This window comes from Rhincodon typus, chromosome 1 (assembly GCF_021869965.1).
Source record: "Rhincodon typus isolate 14 chromosome 1, sRhiTyp1.1, whole genome shotgun sequence".
Lineage (NCBI taxonomy): Eukaryota > Metazoa > Chordata > Chondrichthyes > Orectolobiformes > Rhincodontidae > Rhincodon > Rhincodon typus.
In genome coordinates this window covers 159,916,041-159,930,584 of record NC_063332.1, presented here as the reverse complement: position 1 = coordinate 159,930,584, position 14,544 = coordinate 159,916,041, and the positions used below count along the sequence as shown (strand labels likewise).

Here is a 14,544-nt window from a genome sequence, read left to right as displayed (position 1 = left end):
CCCATTGTAAACCAACTTGGAAAATCAACCAGTGAGAACTCAAAAGAGAAGGTGGCAGTGAGAAGTGATTAAAGAGGATTCTGAGAGAAGTCAGCTCGCTCATCACAACGGAGAAGGGAATTGCGGAGGACCCTGTGCCAGAGAACGGCATTGTCAGAAAAGCATCTCAAGCCAGAAAAAAAAGGACTGGATATTTAACATCCCAGGTTACAAGCTTTTTAGTGCTAACAGGGTGGGTAAAAAGAAAAGACTGGTCATAGCAGCCTTGGTCAAAGATTGGTCATAACCCTTGAATGAGATGTAGTTCCTGAATTAGAATCCATATGGTTGGAGGTGAGAAACAGGAAGGGAGCAGTGACCATGTTGGGTATTTATTATACACCTGCAAATAGGAGAAAGTAGAAGACAGCATTTGTAGGCAGCTTATGGAAATTTGCATGACAAGTAGGGCTGTGAAGGTTGGCGATTTCAATTACTCTCGGGTAGATTGTGAAAAAGATTGTGCATGGCATGGAAGGGGAGAAATTCTGCGATGTGTGTAGGAGACCTTTCTGGATCAGTACCTTTCCTGTCCCACCAGGGAGAGAGTTGTGCTTCATCTGGTCCTAGGAAAAGAGACAGGCCAAATGGAGAATACAAAGTAGGGGAGCATTTGGGGAATAATGATGATATAATGAAGTTCAGTATTAAGTTGGGAAAGGATAAAAATCAGTCAAGGATTAAGATCCCAGTCTGGAAAGGGCAGGTTTTAAGGACATAAAAGTTGAACTGGAGCAAGTTGATTGGAAACAAATTTTGTTGGTAAAACAGTGAATGAAAAATTGAACACTTTCAAAAGAGACAGAAATCGGGTGCAAGCTAGATACATACCCATGAAAAATAAATTTAGAGTATCCAAAGCTAGAGTACCCTGGATGGCTAAGGATATTGATGAGAAAATAAGGAAGAAAAAGGAGGCATATGATTCATATAGGAATAATAATAGGAATAGAAATCAGGAAGAGAATCTCAAATGCAGAAGAGAGGCTAAGGCTGGAATAAAGAAGGCTAAGAGGAAGCATGAGGAAAGACTAGCAGATTGCACTTTAACAAATAATAAAATGATTTTCAAACATACCAAGAGTTTAAAAAAAAAGGTGAAGAATAGAGTGGGGCCCATAAGGAACAAGCAGAATAAGGTTCTCACAGAAGTAAAGGGTATGGCAGAGGTACTGAGTGAGTACTTTGTCACCATCTAAGTTGGTCAAGACAGTAACTCAGTAACTCAGCAGTATAGAGACAAACGGAGAAGCGGTGCTAAAAAGCTAGAAGCACTCAGGATAGAGAGGTTGCCAGGATGGGATGCACTCTGGATTGGCAAGAGAAGTAAGGGAGCAAATTTCAGAGCCATTGACAGAATTTTTCCAGACCTCCACAAACAGTGGATTCTTCCTGGAGGATTGCAAACGTGACACCATTGTCTAAGAAAGTAGCTAGAGGAGATTACAGACCTATCAGCTTGTCATCCATAGTGGGAAAACTGATGAAGGCCACAATACTGGATAAGGTAAATATACACAGAAAAATAATATTAGGCAGTCAACATGTCTTTGTCAGGGGCAGGTCATGTCTGACAAATTTGAGTTCTTTCACAAGGTGACATAGGCAATGGATGACAGTAGTGCTGCTGATGTATATTTGGACTTTCAGAAAACATTTAAGACATTGTCACATGGCAGGTTGGCTAGCAAGTTAAAAAATGTTTGGGATTGATGGATCCTTGGCAGCAGGGATTGGAAGTTGACAAAGAGAGGAAACAGAATAGACATTGATGGGCAATTCTCAGATGGAGTCAAGTTGAAAATGATGCTCCCCAAGGATCAATGTGGAGACCCTTGCTTTTACTGATTTATAAAAATAATTTGAAGATGGAGTGTAGAGAGCAATGTGTCTAAATTTGCAGATAATACCAAGCTAAGGAGAATAATGTATTAAGAGGACATGGACAAGTTAGCCAAATGGGCAGATACCTGGCAGATGAAATTCAACACAGAAATGTGAGCTAATTTATTTTGATAGAAGCAACATAGAAAGACAATGCAGGCTCAATGGTATACATTTGAGGGGAGTACAGGAGCAGAGACACCTTGGGGCTCAAGTGCATAATTCTCTGAAGGTGGACCAGCAAGCTGAAACAGCTGTTAACGTAGGTTATAGGATCCTCGGGTTTACAAGAGGCGTAAAACATAAAAGCAAGGAAGTGATACTATACCTCTGAAGATCATTGGCCAGACCACATTTGGAGAATTGCATTCAGTTCTGGGCACCTTATTTAAGGGAGGGTGTGCAAAGGAAATTTACTAAAATAATACCAGGAATGAAGGATTTTAGATACAAGGAAAGGTTAGAGAAATTTGGCTTATTCTCCTTGGAGCAAAGTAGATTAAGAGGTCATCCTATTTGAGGTCTTCAAAGTTATTAACAATTTTTTAAAAAACTCATTCACAGGATGTTGGTGTCACTGGCTAGACCAGCATTCTTTACCCATCCCTAATTGCCCAGACGGGATTGGAGAGTCAACCGCAATGCTGGGGTCTGGAATCATGTGTAGGCCAGACCAGGTAAGGATGGCAATTTGCTTCCCTAAAGCACATTTATGAACGAGATGGGTTTTATCCCTGACATCAATAATGGTTTTATGGCCATCATTAGACTTTTAATTCCAGATTTTTATTGGCTTCAAATTCTACCACCTGCCATGGGGGCATTTGAACCAGAGTTGCCAGAACATTATCTGGGTCTCCGGATTAATAATCCAGCCATCACCTGGGCCATCACTTCCAAGGTAAAAGGGCGTATTCTGTTACCATTCATTGGTATGTCACTAAGGGTTACAATTTCAAGATTGACAGCGAGAGAGCAAAGAGTAAGATAAGGAGAATTTATTTACTCAGAATTCTTAGGACTTGGAACGTATTGCCTGGGAGAGTGGCGGACATGGATTCCATAGGTGGTTTCAAAAGAGAGCTGGATACGTATTTGAAAGTGACAAATAAAGGGGGCAACAGAGATAAAGCTGGCGAATGGGTCTAGCTGGGTAGCTCTTTTGGGAGCCAGTACAGATATGATGGGTTGAATGGCCTCCTTCTGTACTGAAAAATTCTATAATTCTATCTATAATTTATGTTGAGGATACAGGATGCCAATTAAATCACCGTGGTCTCAGGCTAAATCCGAATATCTCAAGGATTTGAAGGACTTTAACTCTTAATCCCCCTTTTTTTGTACATATACTCTCCCATTTTGAACTTTATACTTGTGTTTGTGTGTTTGATTTTATTATTTTTCTTGGTGTTAGTAATAAAATTTCTCTTTCAATCAAGAAAAATCATGCAATTGGCTCCTTAAATTTGTCTAGTACCATGGTTCAATTGAAATAAAATGCGTGTGCCAGAAAGAATGAAACGTCTTTGCTGCAGCCAACTACAGAGCATTGAAAGGAGGCAGTTTTCACACCTTCTCACAATGTTTAAAATACTGTCCGGCAATGAAAGTGGCTGAATATTAAGTTCACTCAAACCAGCAGGCCATAATTAGAGTTACTTGGGCCATCCTACCACGAGTGGTTATACAAACTTCTCAATTAAATCACACAAAGTTTGAGCGTGGGTGATCAGATTATCCTGGTTTCGTAGCAAAGTGACGTACAGTGAGAAACTGTATGAAAAATGATGAGATTGTTAAGTGACACTAAGGAGAAAATGAGCTTCGAATGCATTATCAAACTCTGGTTATACATTGCATTCTCCATACTAATTAATATTTTAAAATTTACTCAGCTCCTCTTCTATTTCTTGCACTTCTCCCTCACTCATTATGTACAACAAGCTTAAGAATTGACCTTTTTTTTTTTAATACTGGCAATAAATGGAAGATGTTAAATTGATATCACAATCAACTGCTTGCAGAAATGCAATCCACTGAATGTTAACAAGTGCAAAACTAAACTGCAAATTCTACTCAAAACCCTCCAGAAGCACCAGTTAAACTTTCAAAACAAGTACCTTCACTGTCAACATCAGAGTGTGCTGTACTGAGAGATCTACATTTGTCTTTAGCCCGAGTTAAGCAAATATCATACAGTTCTGAAAGACAAAACAATTTGTGAAGTGAATGCATTGTACCCTTAACAAAGAAATTCAAGCACAAAAACTAATTCAGATTATAAACATTTAGTGAAGCAGTTTTGTGTCGCAGTAGATGGTAAATCACATCTGCTGCCAATTTCATGAACAGTGCTAAAAAAAAAAAAAAAAAATAACTTATAATGTGCTTTATAACCAGACTGATTTGATTTCACATTGTTATACACTCATAAGCCTGCTGCCATAAAAAGGATGGCTCTCAAAAGAACAGGAGAAGCATAAATTACAGATGTTGCAAACATTAAAGAGTTCTGAAAAAGAGGAGAAACCAGTTTGGCCTTTGCAGGACATACATACCACCAAAAGAAATGCCAAAGCCGTGATGGGCAGCAGCACCTCAGGTGAGAAAAACAGTGTTAACATTTAAGGTCTGCTGCAGGCCTGATATTTTAATTGTGTTTTTCTCTCCAAATACTGCCGAATTTGAGTATTTTGCCATTTATATTTGGATTTCTTTCTACCAGAATTTTGAGTTTAGTTTTTTGTCTTGTCCATGTCAATATTTTTCACTATTCTAAAGACAATACACAATTGTCATTTAATCAGCATAAATCTGTCTGCAAAATAAATTGATACCATAGATGAAATAATGAAATTTCAGTGTTAAAGATGCTGAATTCAGAACTTCGCTGAAGCTAGTAGGTAGCTATTCCAACAAGTAAAGGAGCAGTTCTGGCTTTAGTTTTCAGGAATGAAGCCGGCAGATGGTTGTGATCATTATTTCAGTCAGATTTAGGTTAGATGTGGAGAAGGACACGGACAAAAGTTTTGAATTGAAGGAGGGCTCATTTTATTAAGCTGAAATGGGATTTGGAAAAGGTAGATGGAATGCTGCTTTGTAAAGGCAAAGTGCCAGAGAATGTGGAGGCATTCAAGGAAATATGCAATACTCAGAACAAAGTGGATGGAACTCAGATCTTGAGCTCTGAACTGTCAAAGAGCTTATAGGATAGGTTAAGGCAGATAACTTGCACAGAATAATTTAATACTGCTTGATCAGCTCTCCACTTACCAACATTAACCTTCAGCACCAATATGTTTCTTCTACAAGATGCACTGCGTCCTGGCTCCTCTGATGGCACCTTGCAAACATGTGACCACCACCATCTAGAAGGTAAAGGGCAGCAGGTGCATGGAAATACCACCACCGCAAGTTCCCCATCAACTCTCTCACTATCCTGACTTGGAACAACATCTCCATTCCCTCACCACAGAGGTCAAAATCCAGGAACTCCCTACTGCAGCAGTTCAAAAGGACAGCTCATTGTCAGCTTTCAGAGGATAGTTGGGAATGGAAATTAAATGCTGACCTAGGCATCATCCCACGAATGAATAAAATCAAATCCACATGCCGTCAACAGGATTTGACAAGATCCTACATGGCAGGTTGACCAGAAAAGTAAAAGCAAGTTAGATCAAGAATCGGCTCAGCAGCACAAAGCACAAGTGGGGATCATCCAGATTTTTGAGACTGGTAGGCTGCTGCCAGTAGGACTGTGCAGGTTTCAAGTTCTACTTCCCTTGCACATAAATAATTTGGATTTAAATGTAGGACTATTATTTAGGAGTTGGCATATGACAAAAACTAGCCTTACAGCTGCTAATGATGAACGGAGCTGTCAACTTTAGAAGACACCAATAGACTGGTCAGGCGTACAGTAAAGCGGCAAATGGAATTGAATTTCAAGGGCTGTACGATAATGCACAAGTTAGGAACAAACAAGGTGGAAGAATAAATGGCAAGTGTAAAAGAACAGAGGGTCCATCAAATGAATGTCACCTGGAAATATCAGACAGGTAGAAAAGGTGCTTATAATTAAGCGTACAAGATAATTTCCTTTCGTTAGCCAAGACCAAGAATTTAAAAACAGGGAAGTTAAAATAGAACAGCACAAGCCACCACTAAGTCAAAGCTAGAAAACTGTATAAAATCCTGGTCACTGCATTGCACGAAGTACGCAACCACACTATAGAGACCAAAGTTCCTGGAGAATATTCTCCAGGAATAAGGAATTTTAGCTATTGGAATAGAATTCACAGGCAGATGCTTTTTCTTTGGAACAGAGTGTGGAGATTTAATTGTGGTATATAAAATTTAGGGGCCTAGATTGAGTGGATCGGAAGAATCTATTTCCATCTGCAGAGAGGTCAGTAAACGGGGAGGTGTAGATTTAAATTAATTGGCAAATGGAGTACCGGGAGTTGTGGAGAATCTTTTAGTTCAGTTAGAGGTCAGAGCCTGCAACTTAGACTGAAAGGATAGCAAAGGCCAAAAACCCTCTGCACATTTAAAAGAAAATCACAAGCACATACTACAAGCTCCATAACCTCTGTATAGCTATAGGTCAAAAATTGGAAAGTGCAATAGGGATAATTTTGTCAGACAGAAATGACAAGATGGGTCAAAAGGCCTTCTCTCATGCTCTAAACTTTCTCAAATTTCCATAAGCCTATTACAGAAATCTTATAATAGGATATGGAAGAACAATGAAAAACATATCACAGTTAATAGGATTAAAACAAAACAAACATTACATAACTCACATAAAACAATCAAAATCACCTCATACAGATTAGTTTTGCATATCTTCTATGACATTCATCTGATCTAAAATGATATTATACTGTTTCACAGTAGCAGATCTTAACTCTCAACCAATATCAGGACTGTTGTAGAGTGTGTACGGGAAAGGTAGAGATGAAAAACAGATCCCTTGGATTCAACTATAATTTGCCTAAGAGATCAAAAACATCACCTAAATTAGAAATAAAATACTGTGGATGCTGGAAATCAGAAATAAAAATGAAATATGCAAGAGAAACTCAGCAAAGTTTAACAGCATTTGTGGAGTGAAACAGAGTTAATGTACTCGCTCTCCACAGATGCGTCCAGATCTGTTGAGTTTCTACAGCATTTTTTAGTTTTATTTAGATACATCATCACCTTCCTTACCCCTCCAGCATTCTTGCACTTTTCACTAAACTTGTCCTCTTATCAACTATATGAAACTGTTGTAAAACATACATTTCTGGCTTCTTTGAAGTTAAAGCAGAGAGACTACCTAATGTATTTTATCAGAAAGGAATAAAGGCACATTTTAAATTTACCAATTCAATTATAATTCAAAAATGTGTACAACACTCACCATGAGTAATGTTTAACTCGTTGCCTATTGCCAAGCTCCATACCTTTCCTCTTACGCTTGGAGGAATACCTTGCCACCAGAGATCACGAACTTTACGAGAATGACGCCTTCAGGGATTTAAAAAAAACTGTTGCAATTATGTCTAATAAGTCTGTTACCATAAATATGCATACAAGGTATAAAGTCATTCATATTTTTCAAAAGGTCTTTAGAACAACTTTTTGTTTTATATAACTAAAGTCAGTGCTCCTTCAAAAGAAATGCCGATATTAAGCAGTTCAGGTTACCAGTAGTAAACACTGAAATTCTTTCAGACAATCTCAACAGATAAACCATACCATCAGGAAAATCTCTAGGTGGCTGCTTTTTCACTGAGATTTGCATCTTGCATGATTATTTCCCATTACTTGGGAAACCAAGTTTCCTTATGAACTGTCAGTTCTGTGACCAGATGAGTCAACACTGAGACCAAATAATAGGAAAAGCAGAGAGGCTTTTGCACAGATATAAAAAAGCTTCAAGCCTAAATAAGGGGAAAAATAAAGGGTTGGATGGAGAAGAAACTATACATCTACAGATTGAAACTCAAAGGATAGTCTTCTATAGTTACTAGTCTTCCACTGTATCCTATTTACATCCAAATAATTCCACCTCACATTAAAAGGGACATGAAGAGCATTTAATTAAGCCTCATATAGGGTACAGTTGAGAAGTGTGATTAGAATGTCGAGTTTCTTAACGGCTTTCTCTAAAATGCATTGTATGGCTATTTGGCAGTGTTGAGATCTGACTCACTGTGATGTCCTCTCCCTCACTCAAATACTCAAAACACCATATAGTTTTAAAGGCTTTCAAGTGTAGAATGGCCAAGCAGGGGATGTGAAACTATCTTGGTAGTAGGTTAGCACTCGAAGCAAAGTAGAGCAAGAAAATTTCAGGAAAGAAAATTGAATGCAATACCTGTAGATTAAAATGGCCATTAAGACACCTAGAAAAAGCAACAAACATTTAAAGTTCTGAACTATAATTCTCTGCTGTAATAATAATTGCAAGAGAATAAACCCTTGGAAAAATTATGTTCTTTTGTCTTCCACCAAAATTCTGGCAGATGGTCAGGATATAGAGCCACTGGAAGTAATTACACAAGGGAGGTGCTGGGAGTAATTTCACTCAATACCTTTACTGACCCAGAGTAGTCATCTAACTTTTAAGACATGCTCTTTTTAAATTAGGCAACGGAGGTTCAAGTTGGCGGTGGAGTAGCAGCGCTGCTTTCGGGCTCCAGGCCCAGGGCTTGTCTGCTTTGTTTTCTTTTCTTTTTACTTTTGCTCATTTTCTTTTTTCACCTCTGTAAAAGCTTTTCTTGGTGTCTTTGGCAGGGCAGGAGTGGGCCCAGACTCCTGAGCACATGCAGCAATATGGGCGACTCCTCCCGGCAATCGGAGGGAGCGGTGGTGGGTCCTCCCAGTGATCATCAATGGTGGCGGCAGCTCCGGCCAGTGCTCAGTGGTAGCAGCAGCAGCAAAGGCGATTGGTGGAGCGTGTCGTAGGAGGCGGCTGATCAAAACTCCAGGCCAGGGCTAGGCCCAGGGAGATAAAAACTTTAAAATCTGGACTTTATCCTTTTCTTTTGCGTAATGACTAAGATCTGGAAGTTTTTCATTTTCCTTGGGCTCTTTTTCTCTTATTTTGGTTTTAAATTCTGGTTTTGTATTTTGTATTTTAAGGGGGGCGACTTTGTACACTTGCCATTTTACTCCTACATTCCTGTATTGGAGTACACATGACGATAAAATCTAATCCTAAATCCATTTTCTATATTATTCAACAATGTTAAGAATCTAGCAAATATTTGCAGAAATCATCCTAACACTGCAATGTTAAAACATTTTCTTTGTTTTCCTTACTCACATAGCGTCCCAGTTGGGTAGGATTTCATGGTTCCAGGTAACAACAGCATTCCCAATTGTTTCTTCAAGTTTACACCGATCTTCCAGTAGCTTCCTCCGTCTCTGAGCATCCTTTTGCTCTAGAAGGAACAATAAAAGCTTAATGTAAAATTCTGCAATATGAAGATGGTACTCTTATGCAAGCTAATCAAGAACAATGAAATTTAGGTTAAAATTCAAGTCTTTGGGTCAAAGCAAATGCAGAAAAAAAAGTGTATCCCAACATTCTAATGGATTATCTGCACAAACCTGTGATCAATATGCTGCCCAAAACTGTCACCTGTTTTTCATTCAGAAACAGTCAACTGTGAATACATCTTTAACTGCAGAAAATTAGCACGTAAAACAAGGTTTTAGGAGTAATACTAACTCAGCACCCCAGGGTGAAAATCGACAGGATATCATCTGTTGACCATTTTGCACCTACTTGAGGTAAACTTTCATTGGTGAATCGAAAGGAAGACTGGGCAAGGTTTAACATGGTTACAATCCCAGCACTTTCCCTCAAGACAGTTCAAGTTGAAATGCAAGAAGGTGGGGATGTGAAAACCAAAACATTTTGAAAAGAAACCTTAATTAAGAGCACTGCCTCATTTCACCTAGTGTAAACCTTAGCCTTTCACAAAAAAAACTCATACCACAAATGGAAAAAAAAAACAGCAGTTAACCTCGTTTTTTCACTTGAGCCACCATCTCCTCATATTGTTGTCTGTGTTTCTGAGCTTCTTCTGCAGGTTTTGCAGGGAGATTCCTAAGGAGAAATAAGAATCCTTACTCATTGCTTGTTTTCCACCCACCATGCCCAAGCTGCCACCACCCCTCCCCCCGCCACTTGCAATCATTTTTCCTTCTAAACTGCCACACCCTTCCTAAATTAAAACTGAAGGCCTTTCAGCTATAGTACTGCAGTACTCAGCAGGCAATCATTTTGATTTCTCATGCTAGTCCTTTTCATTTCATCTCCTTGACACGTGCTTCCACAGAATTACATCACTTAGCCAGCGATCCCCACATTCGTTGACAAAATTGAGAACAACTTTGGAATATTATCTTAGTGCTCTGCTAGTTTACTTAACTTTTAGTTTGTCCCAATAAGGCTAAATGCAAAAAACTAATGATTTAAAAGTTACATTGACATAATGGTCATCTTCAGTTTCCTATCTTCACAAAGTCATCACTTGCTGGGCACATTGCCATAGATGGCAGAAGCACCACAAGTACCACACCATGGCACCCATTATATAGCAGCATAAAAAGAGCGTATCATCAGGCTATTTGACTACTACAGTACTAAGGCAAGCCCAATATCATCCTTAACCTGTATCTACCAAAGAAAATGGAGTACTAAATGAGCAGCAGCAACCCTACCTGATGTTTATTGTCTCCCACGGAAATCAAATATGTTGAAATTAACCAGTGTCCTAACAGCGAGCCACCAAAAGTTACTGAACTTTGCATACACTGCACAGTGAAATTCCACTGGTCTACAGTATGGTTCTACAATACATTGACTAATGAGTTACTCACTGAGTTATTTAGAGTAATATGATACAAGCTTTAGTTTGTCATGGTTACTTTTTCTGTGTGCTTTTTATCTTACTATTGTGACTGGTAGTACGGACTCCTCCTAGGATATGGTCTCAGTGGAGGCTAGTCAGTCTCAAATAAATTGTTTGTCATCTGTGTGTTGAATGAGTACATTTACATGATTTAATCAAGGGGGCATCATAGACAATCCATTTTTATGCATTCAAATCCATACTGTGCAATCTAAAAGCTTTGGGTTATTACAATAATTGAATTTTGCAAATGTGTTCTATCAACTCATTCGCAGTAATTGCTATGTAGAATATAGCAAATTACAATTAGAGCACTTCCACTAGTTTTATATTTATTTGATGTAAATATTCTCTTCCATTTAATGGTTTAATAATCCAAGTTTCAACTTTGGAACATAGCGTCCCACCCTCTTCAAAGGAAGAGGGCTAGAAAAACTTGCGTCAACCCTAGCTTTTGCTTTTTGGCTCTTCACACCAAAATATACTGGTATTTTACAAATAGAAACAGGCACTAACAAGCCAATTTAGCAATGTAGTCAGAAAAATACAAGCTCAATTTGGTCATAACTCTATTTAGTTTAATCTCATACGTCACACATCAAAAAGACAAAATACTTTCTTATATACAATCTTGTTACGACTGAAGTGAGATAAAAAGTAAGAGACTCACGCTGGCCTATCCTCAAGGATAAGTGCTGTTGTGGAGAGAGGTTCGAAGTCTAGGTTTTTCCTCAATCTCTGATTAGGAGAGGGGGACTTCTGGGCTCTCCCAGATCTTTCTTCATATTCCTGTACAAAGTAAGTAATTTATTTGCATCACCAAGAATACAAACTAAAATCAAAGTCTATCAGTCAAAAAGCGAACACTATCTCCAAGTCATTACTACCGATTAGTCTACAACAGAGCCAAACATGACAAGTAAAAACATGTGACAGATTTCTGAGTGAAACTGGCACCACAATCACCGATTACGTCCAAAGCACAAATTCTATCCACGTTTAGTAAGCCATTAGAATAACTAGTTTTTTTAAAAACACAAAAAGTGGCTTCTCGAATACCAAACTTAAAATATCTGGCAAGTTTAGCTTGAAGTTGCATTGAGATGTACCACAGATTAAGACTGGGAATGCCTAAATTCCTTGATGATATAGTTCTCTATAGGTTCATCATTGTACTCACCCTCCACTGATGTCAGCAATGGAGAAGTATAATGTTGCACGATTGGTTTGATTACTGCAAATAATCACAAATGTGAGGAAGTGAAATGCAGATGTAGCCTGTGCAAGAAACTAGGCGGTGACCAGAATTAATACAACATGAGAAGCAAAACTAATGATTGAAAAGCATTGTGTGGTCAAGCAAGTGAGATTCAGTCATTATAAAGACAAGGATATGAGAACTATCAGTACAAATTACAAAGGTGATTGGTCTTAATAGTGCTTAGATTAAATGAGAAGAGCAAAATTCAATTTCATAGTTTCAGATCATCAGTGCAGATAGATCATGCTTTAAAATCAAGTCAATGTCTGATATTTTGTCAGCACTTACTAATATGAAGAAACTGGCTCTCCATTAGTGAGGGATTTTAACATTTACTGCAAAAGGATTAGAGTATAAAAGTAGGGATGTGTTGATGCAGCGGTAACCAGCATTAGTGAGACCACACCCGCAGTACTGCAGACAATTTTGGTCCCATTACTTGAGGGATATACTTGTGTTGGAGGCAATTTGATCAATTCCAGAGATGAGGGGTTTGTCTTATGAGCAGTTTAGGTCTCCGCTGGCTGGAATTTAGAAGGACATCGGGAGATTTAATTGAGGTATAGAAGATACGAGGTGGGATTGACATAGATGTTTCCTCATTTGCGGCAATCGAGAAAGAGAAGACATTGTTTAAGGAAAAGGGGTATCAGATTTAAGCGATGAAGAGAAAATATTTCTCTAAAGTGGTCACAAATCTGTGGAATTTACTATCTCAAAATGTGGCAGATGCTGGTACATGGAGCAAATTTCAGGAGATAGACATTTTTAATTAGAAACAGGTTTAAGAATGACAGAGAGCAGGCAGGAAAAGGCAGTTGAAGCAGAGACAAGATCAAGCATGAACATATCAAATGGTGGAACAGGCTCGAGGGGCTGAATTGCCTACTCCACCTTCCAGTGCTGATGTAACACACATACAATTATTCATTGTATCCATCTCACAATGAAATAAATATATATAGGAGTGGCATGAGGCCATTCAGCCCCTCAAGCCTGCCCAATCATGGCTGATCTGCACTCTGCTTCAATTCCTCTGATGAGCCAGCTCCTCATATTCCTCTAACTCCTTGATATTTCAAAACTCTATCTAACCACTCTAAATCCTTTCAGTGCTCGAGCCTCCACAACTCTCTGGGTAGAGGACTCCACACATGCACTACCCTAAGAAATTCCTTTGCATCTCTGTTTTAAATGACTACCCCTCTTACTTCCCCTGGTTCAAGACTCACCCACTAGTGGAAACACATTCTCAACATCTACTTGGTTAAGCCCCCCTCAAAACCTTGTGTTTCATTAAGATCACCCCTCATTCTACAAAGCTTTTAACAAATATGATTTCACCGTTCTTGATAGATCGACCTTTTTTGTCTCAGAGAATCAGCCTATTGAATCCCTTTTGGACTGCCTTCAGTGCCAACGTTTTTTTTTTTAAATACAGGAACCAAACTTTACATAGTACTCCAGGTGTGGTCTCACCAGGCTTGATTTATAACAAGATTTCCTAATTATTAAACTTGAAGCCCCTCTCACTAAGGCCAAAATTCCACTCTTCATTTTGTATTGTAATATTGTTGAGCGGAACACACCACTATAATTGCAGTCCAATTTGGAAGCAGAATTAGCAAAGTTGTCATTTTACCAGTAACAAATTATTTCCACCTAAAATAAGTGGTTGCAATTATTAGATCATAAGATTGCACCTGATCTCACATTTCAGGGGAGATCAGTAGCTTTTGCTATTTAGTTCTTACTGAACCTTAACAAATTTAAACTGAATTTACAATCAATTTTTAAGATAATGGTTCACAATTTACATCTAAATGTTTAATTTGAAATGTTGATTTTTTTAAGCAAAAGCAGGAATGGTGCACTTTAGCAAGGAACAGCAATTCATACTATGCAAAAAGATTCCATTTGATCATGCTCAACGCTTAATTATGACATGACAGAAAGGATGTTGCAAGGTGAACTACACTGAAGCAGTTTCCAGTCTTACAAATTAGAAAAAATTCTGGAACAGTGCCAGCTGGTCTGAATGTTGAGCAATCACTCGTATATATTTATTGAGAGCACAATGCTGAAATCCAAAAAATTGAGGAGATTGGCACAAAGTGCAAATGGGCCAAATGGCCTCCTGATGCAGTGCAACAATCCTGCGATTCTGTGGAATTATAAGGAGCAGAAACCCAAACTGGATTTTACTTTAACTCAGGTGATACTGAAAACAATTGTGCTGCCATCATTGCCTGGTCAAGGACATTTAAGTGAACACAAGAATCTAGGATTTTCTAGACCTCATATCTCATTACATGGTGAACTGCTAACTGAACCATTTAGGCAGACAAACTACCATTCTACAGCCTTCTCAATACTTAAAGCAAAAACTCAAAATGGAAAATGTCCATATTGATCACATTTCCCTCAAAACCTTCAATGTGCACA

At 38.5% G+C, this 14,544-nt stretch overlaps 1 protein-coding gene across 1 annotated transcript in view; it reads right to left on the bottom strand.

Moving 5' to 3' along the window:
- Window positions 1-3,999: 3,999 nt before the first annotated feature.
- LOC109913174 (TBC1 domain family member 14-like) overlaps window positions 4,000-14,544 on the bottom strand; it is a 58,671-nt gene continuing 48,126 nt past the window's right edge. The window contains exons 4-8 of the mRNA XM_020512654.2: window positions 11,509-11,627; window positions 9,948-10,030; window positions 9,242-9,359; window positions 7,331-7,437; window positions 4,000-4,124 (exon numbers count right to left, since the gene is read on the bottom strand). Coding sequence (XP_020368243.2) covers window positions 4,000-4,124; window positions 7,331-7,437; window positions 9,242-9,359; window positions 9,948-10,030; window positions 11,509-11,627 — 552 coding nt within the window. The remainder of the gene's footprint in view (window positions 4,125-7,330; window positions 7,438-9,241; window positions 9,360-9,947; window positions 10,031-11,508; window positions 11,628-14,544) is intronic.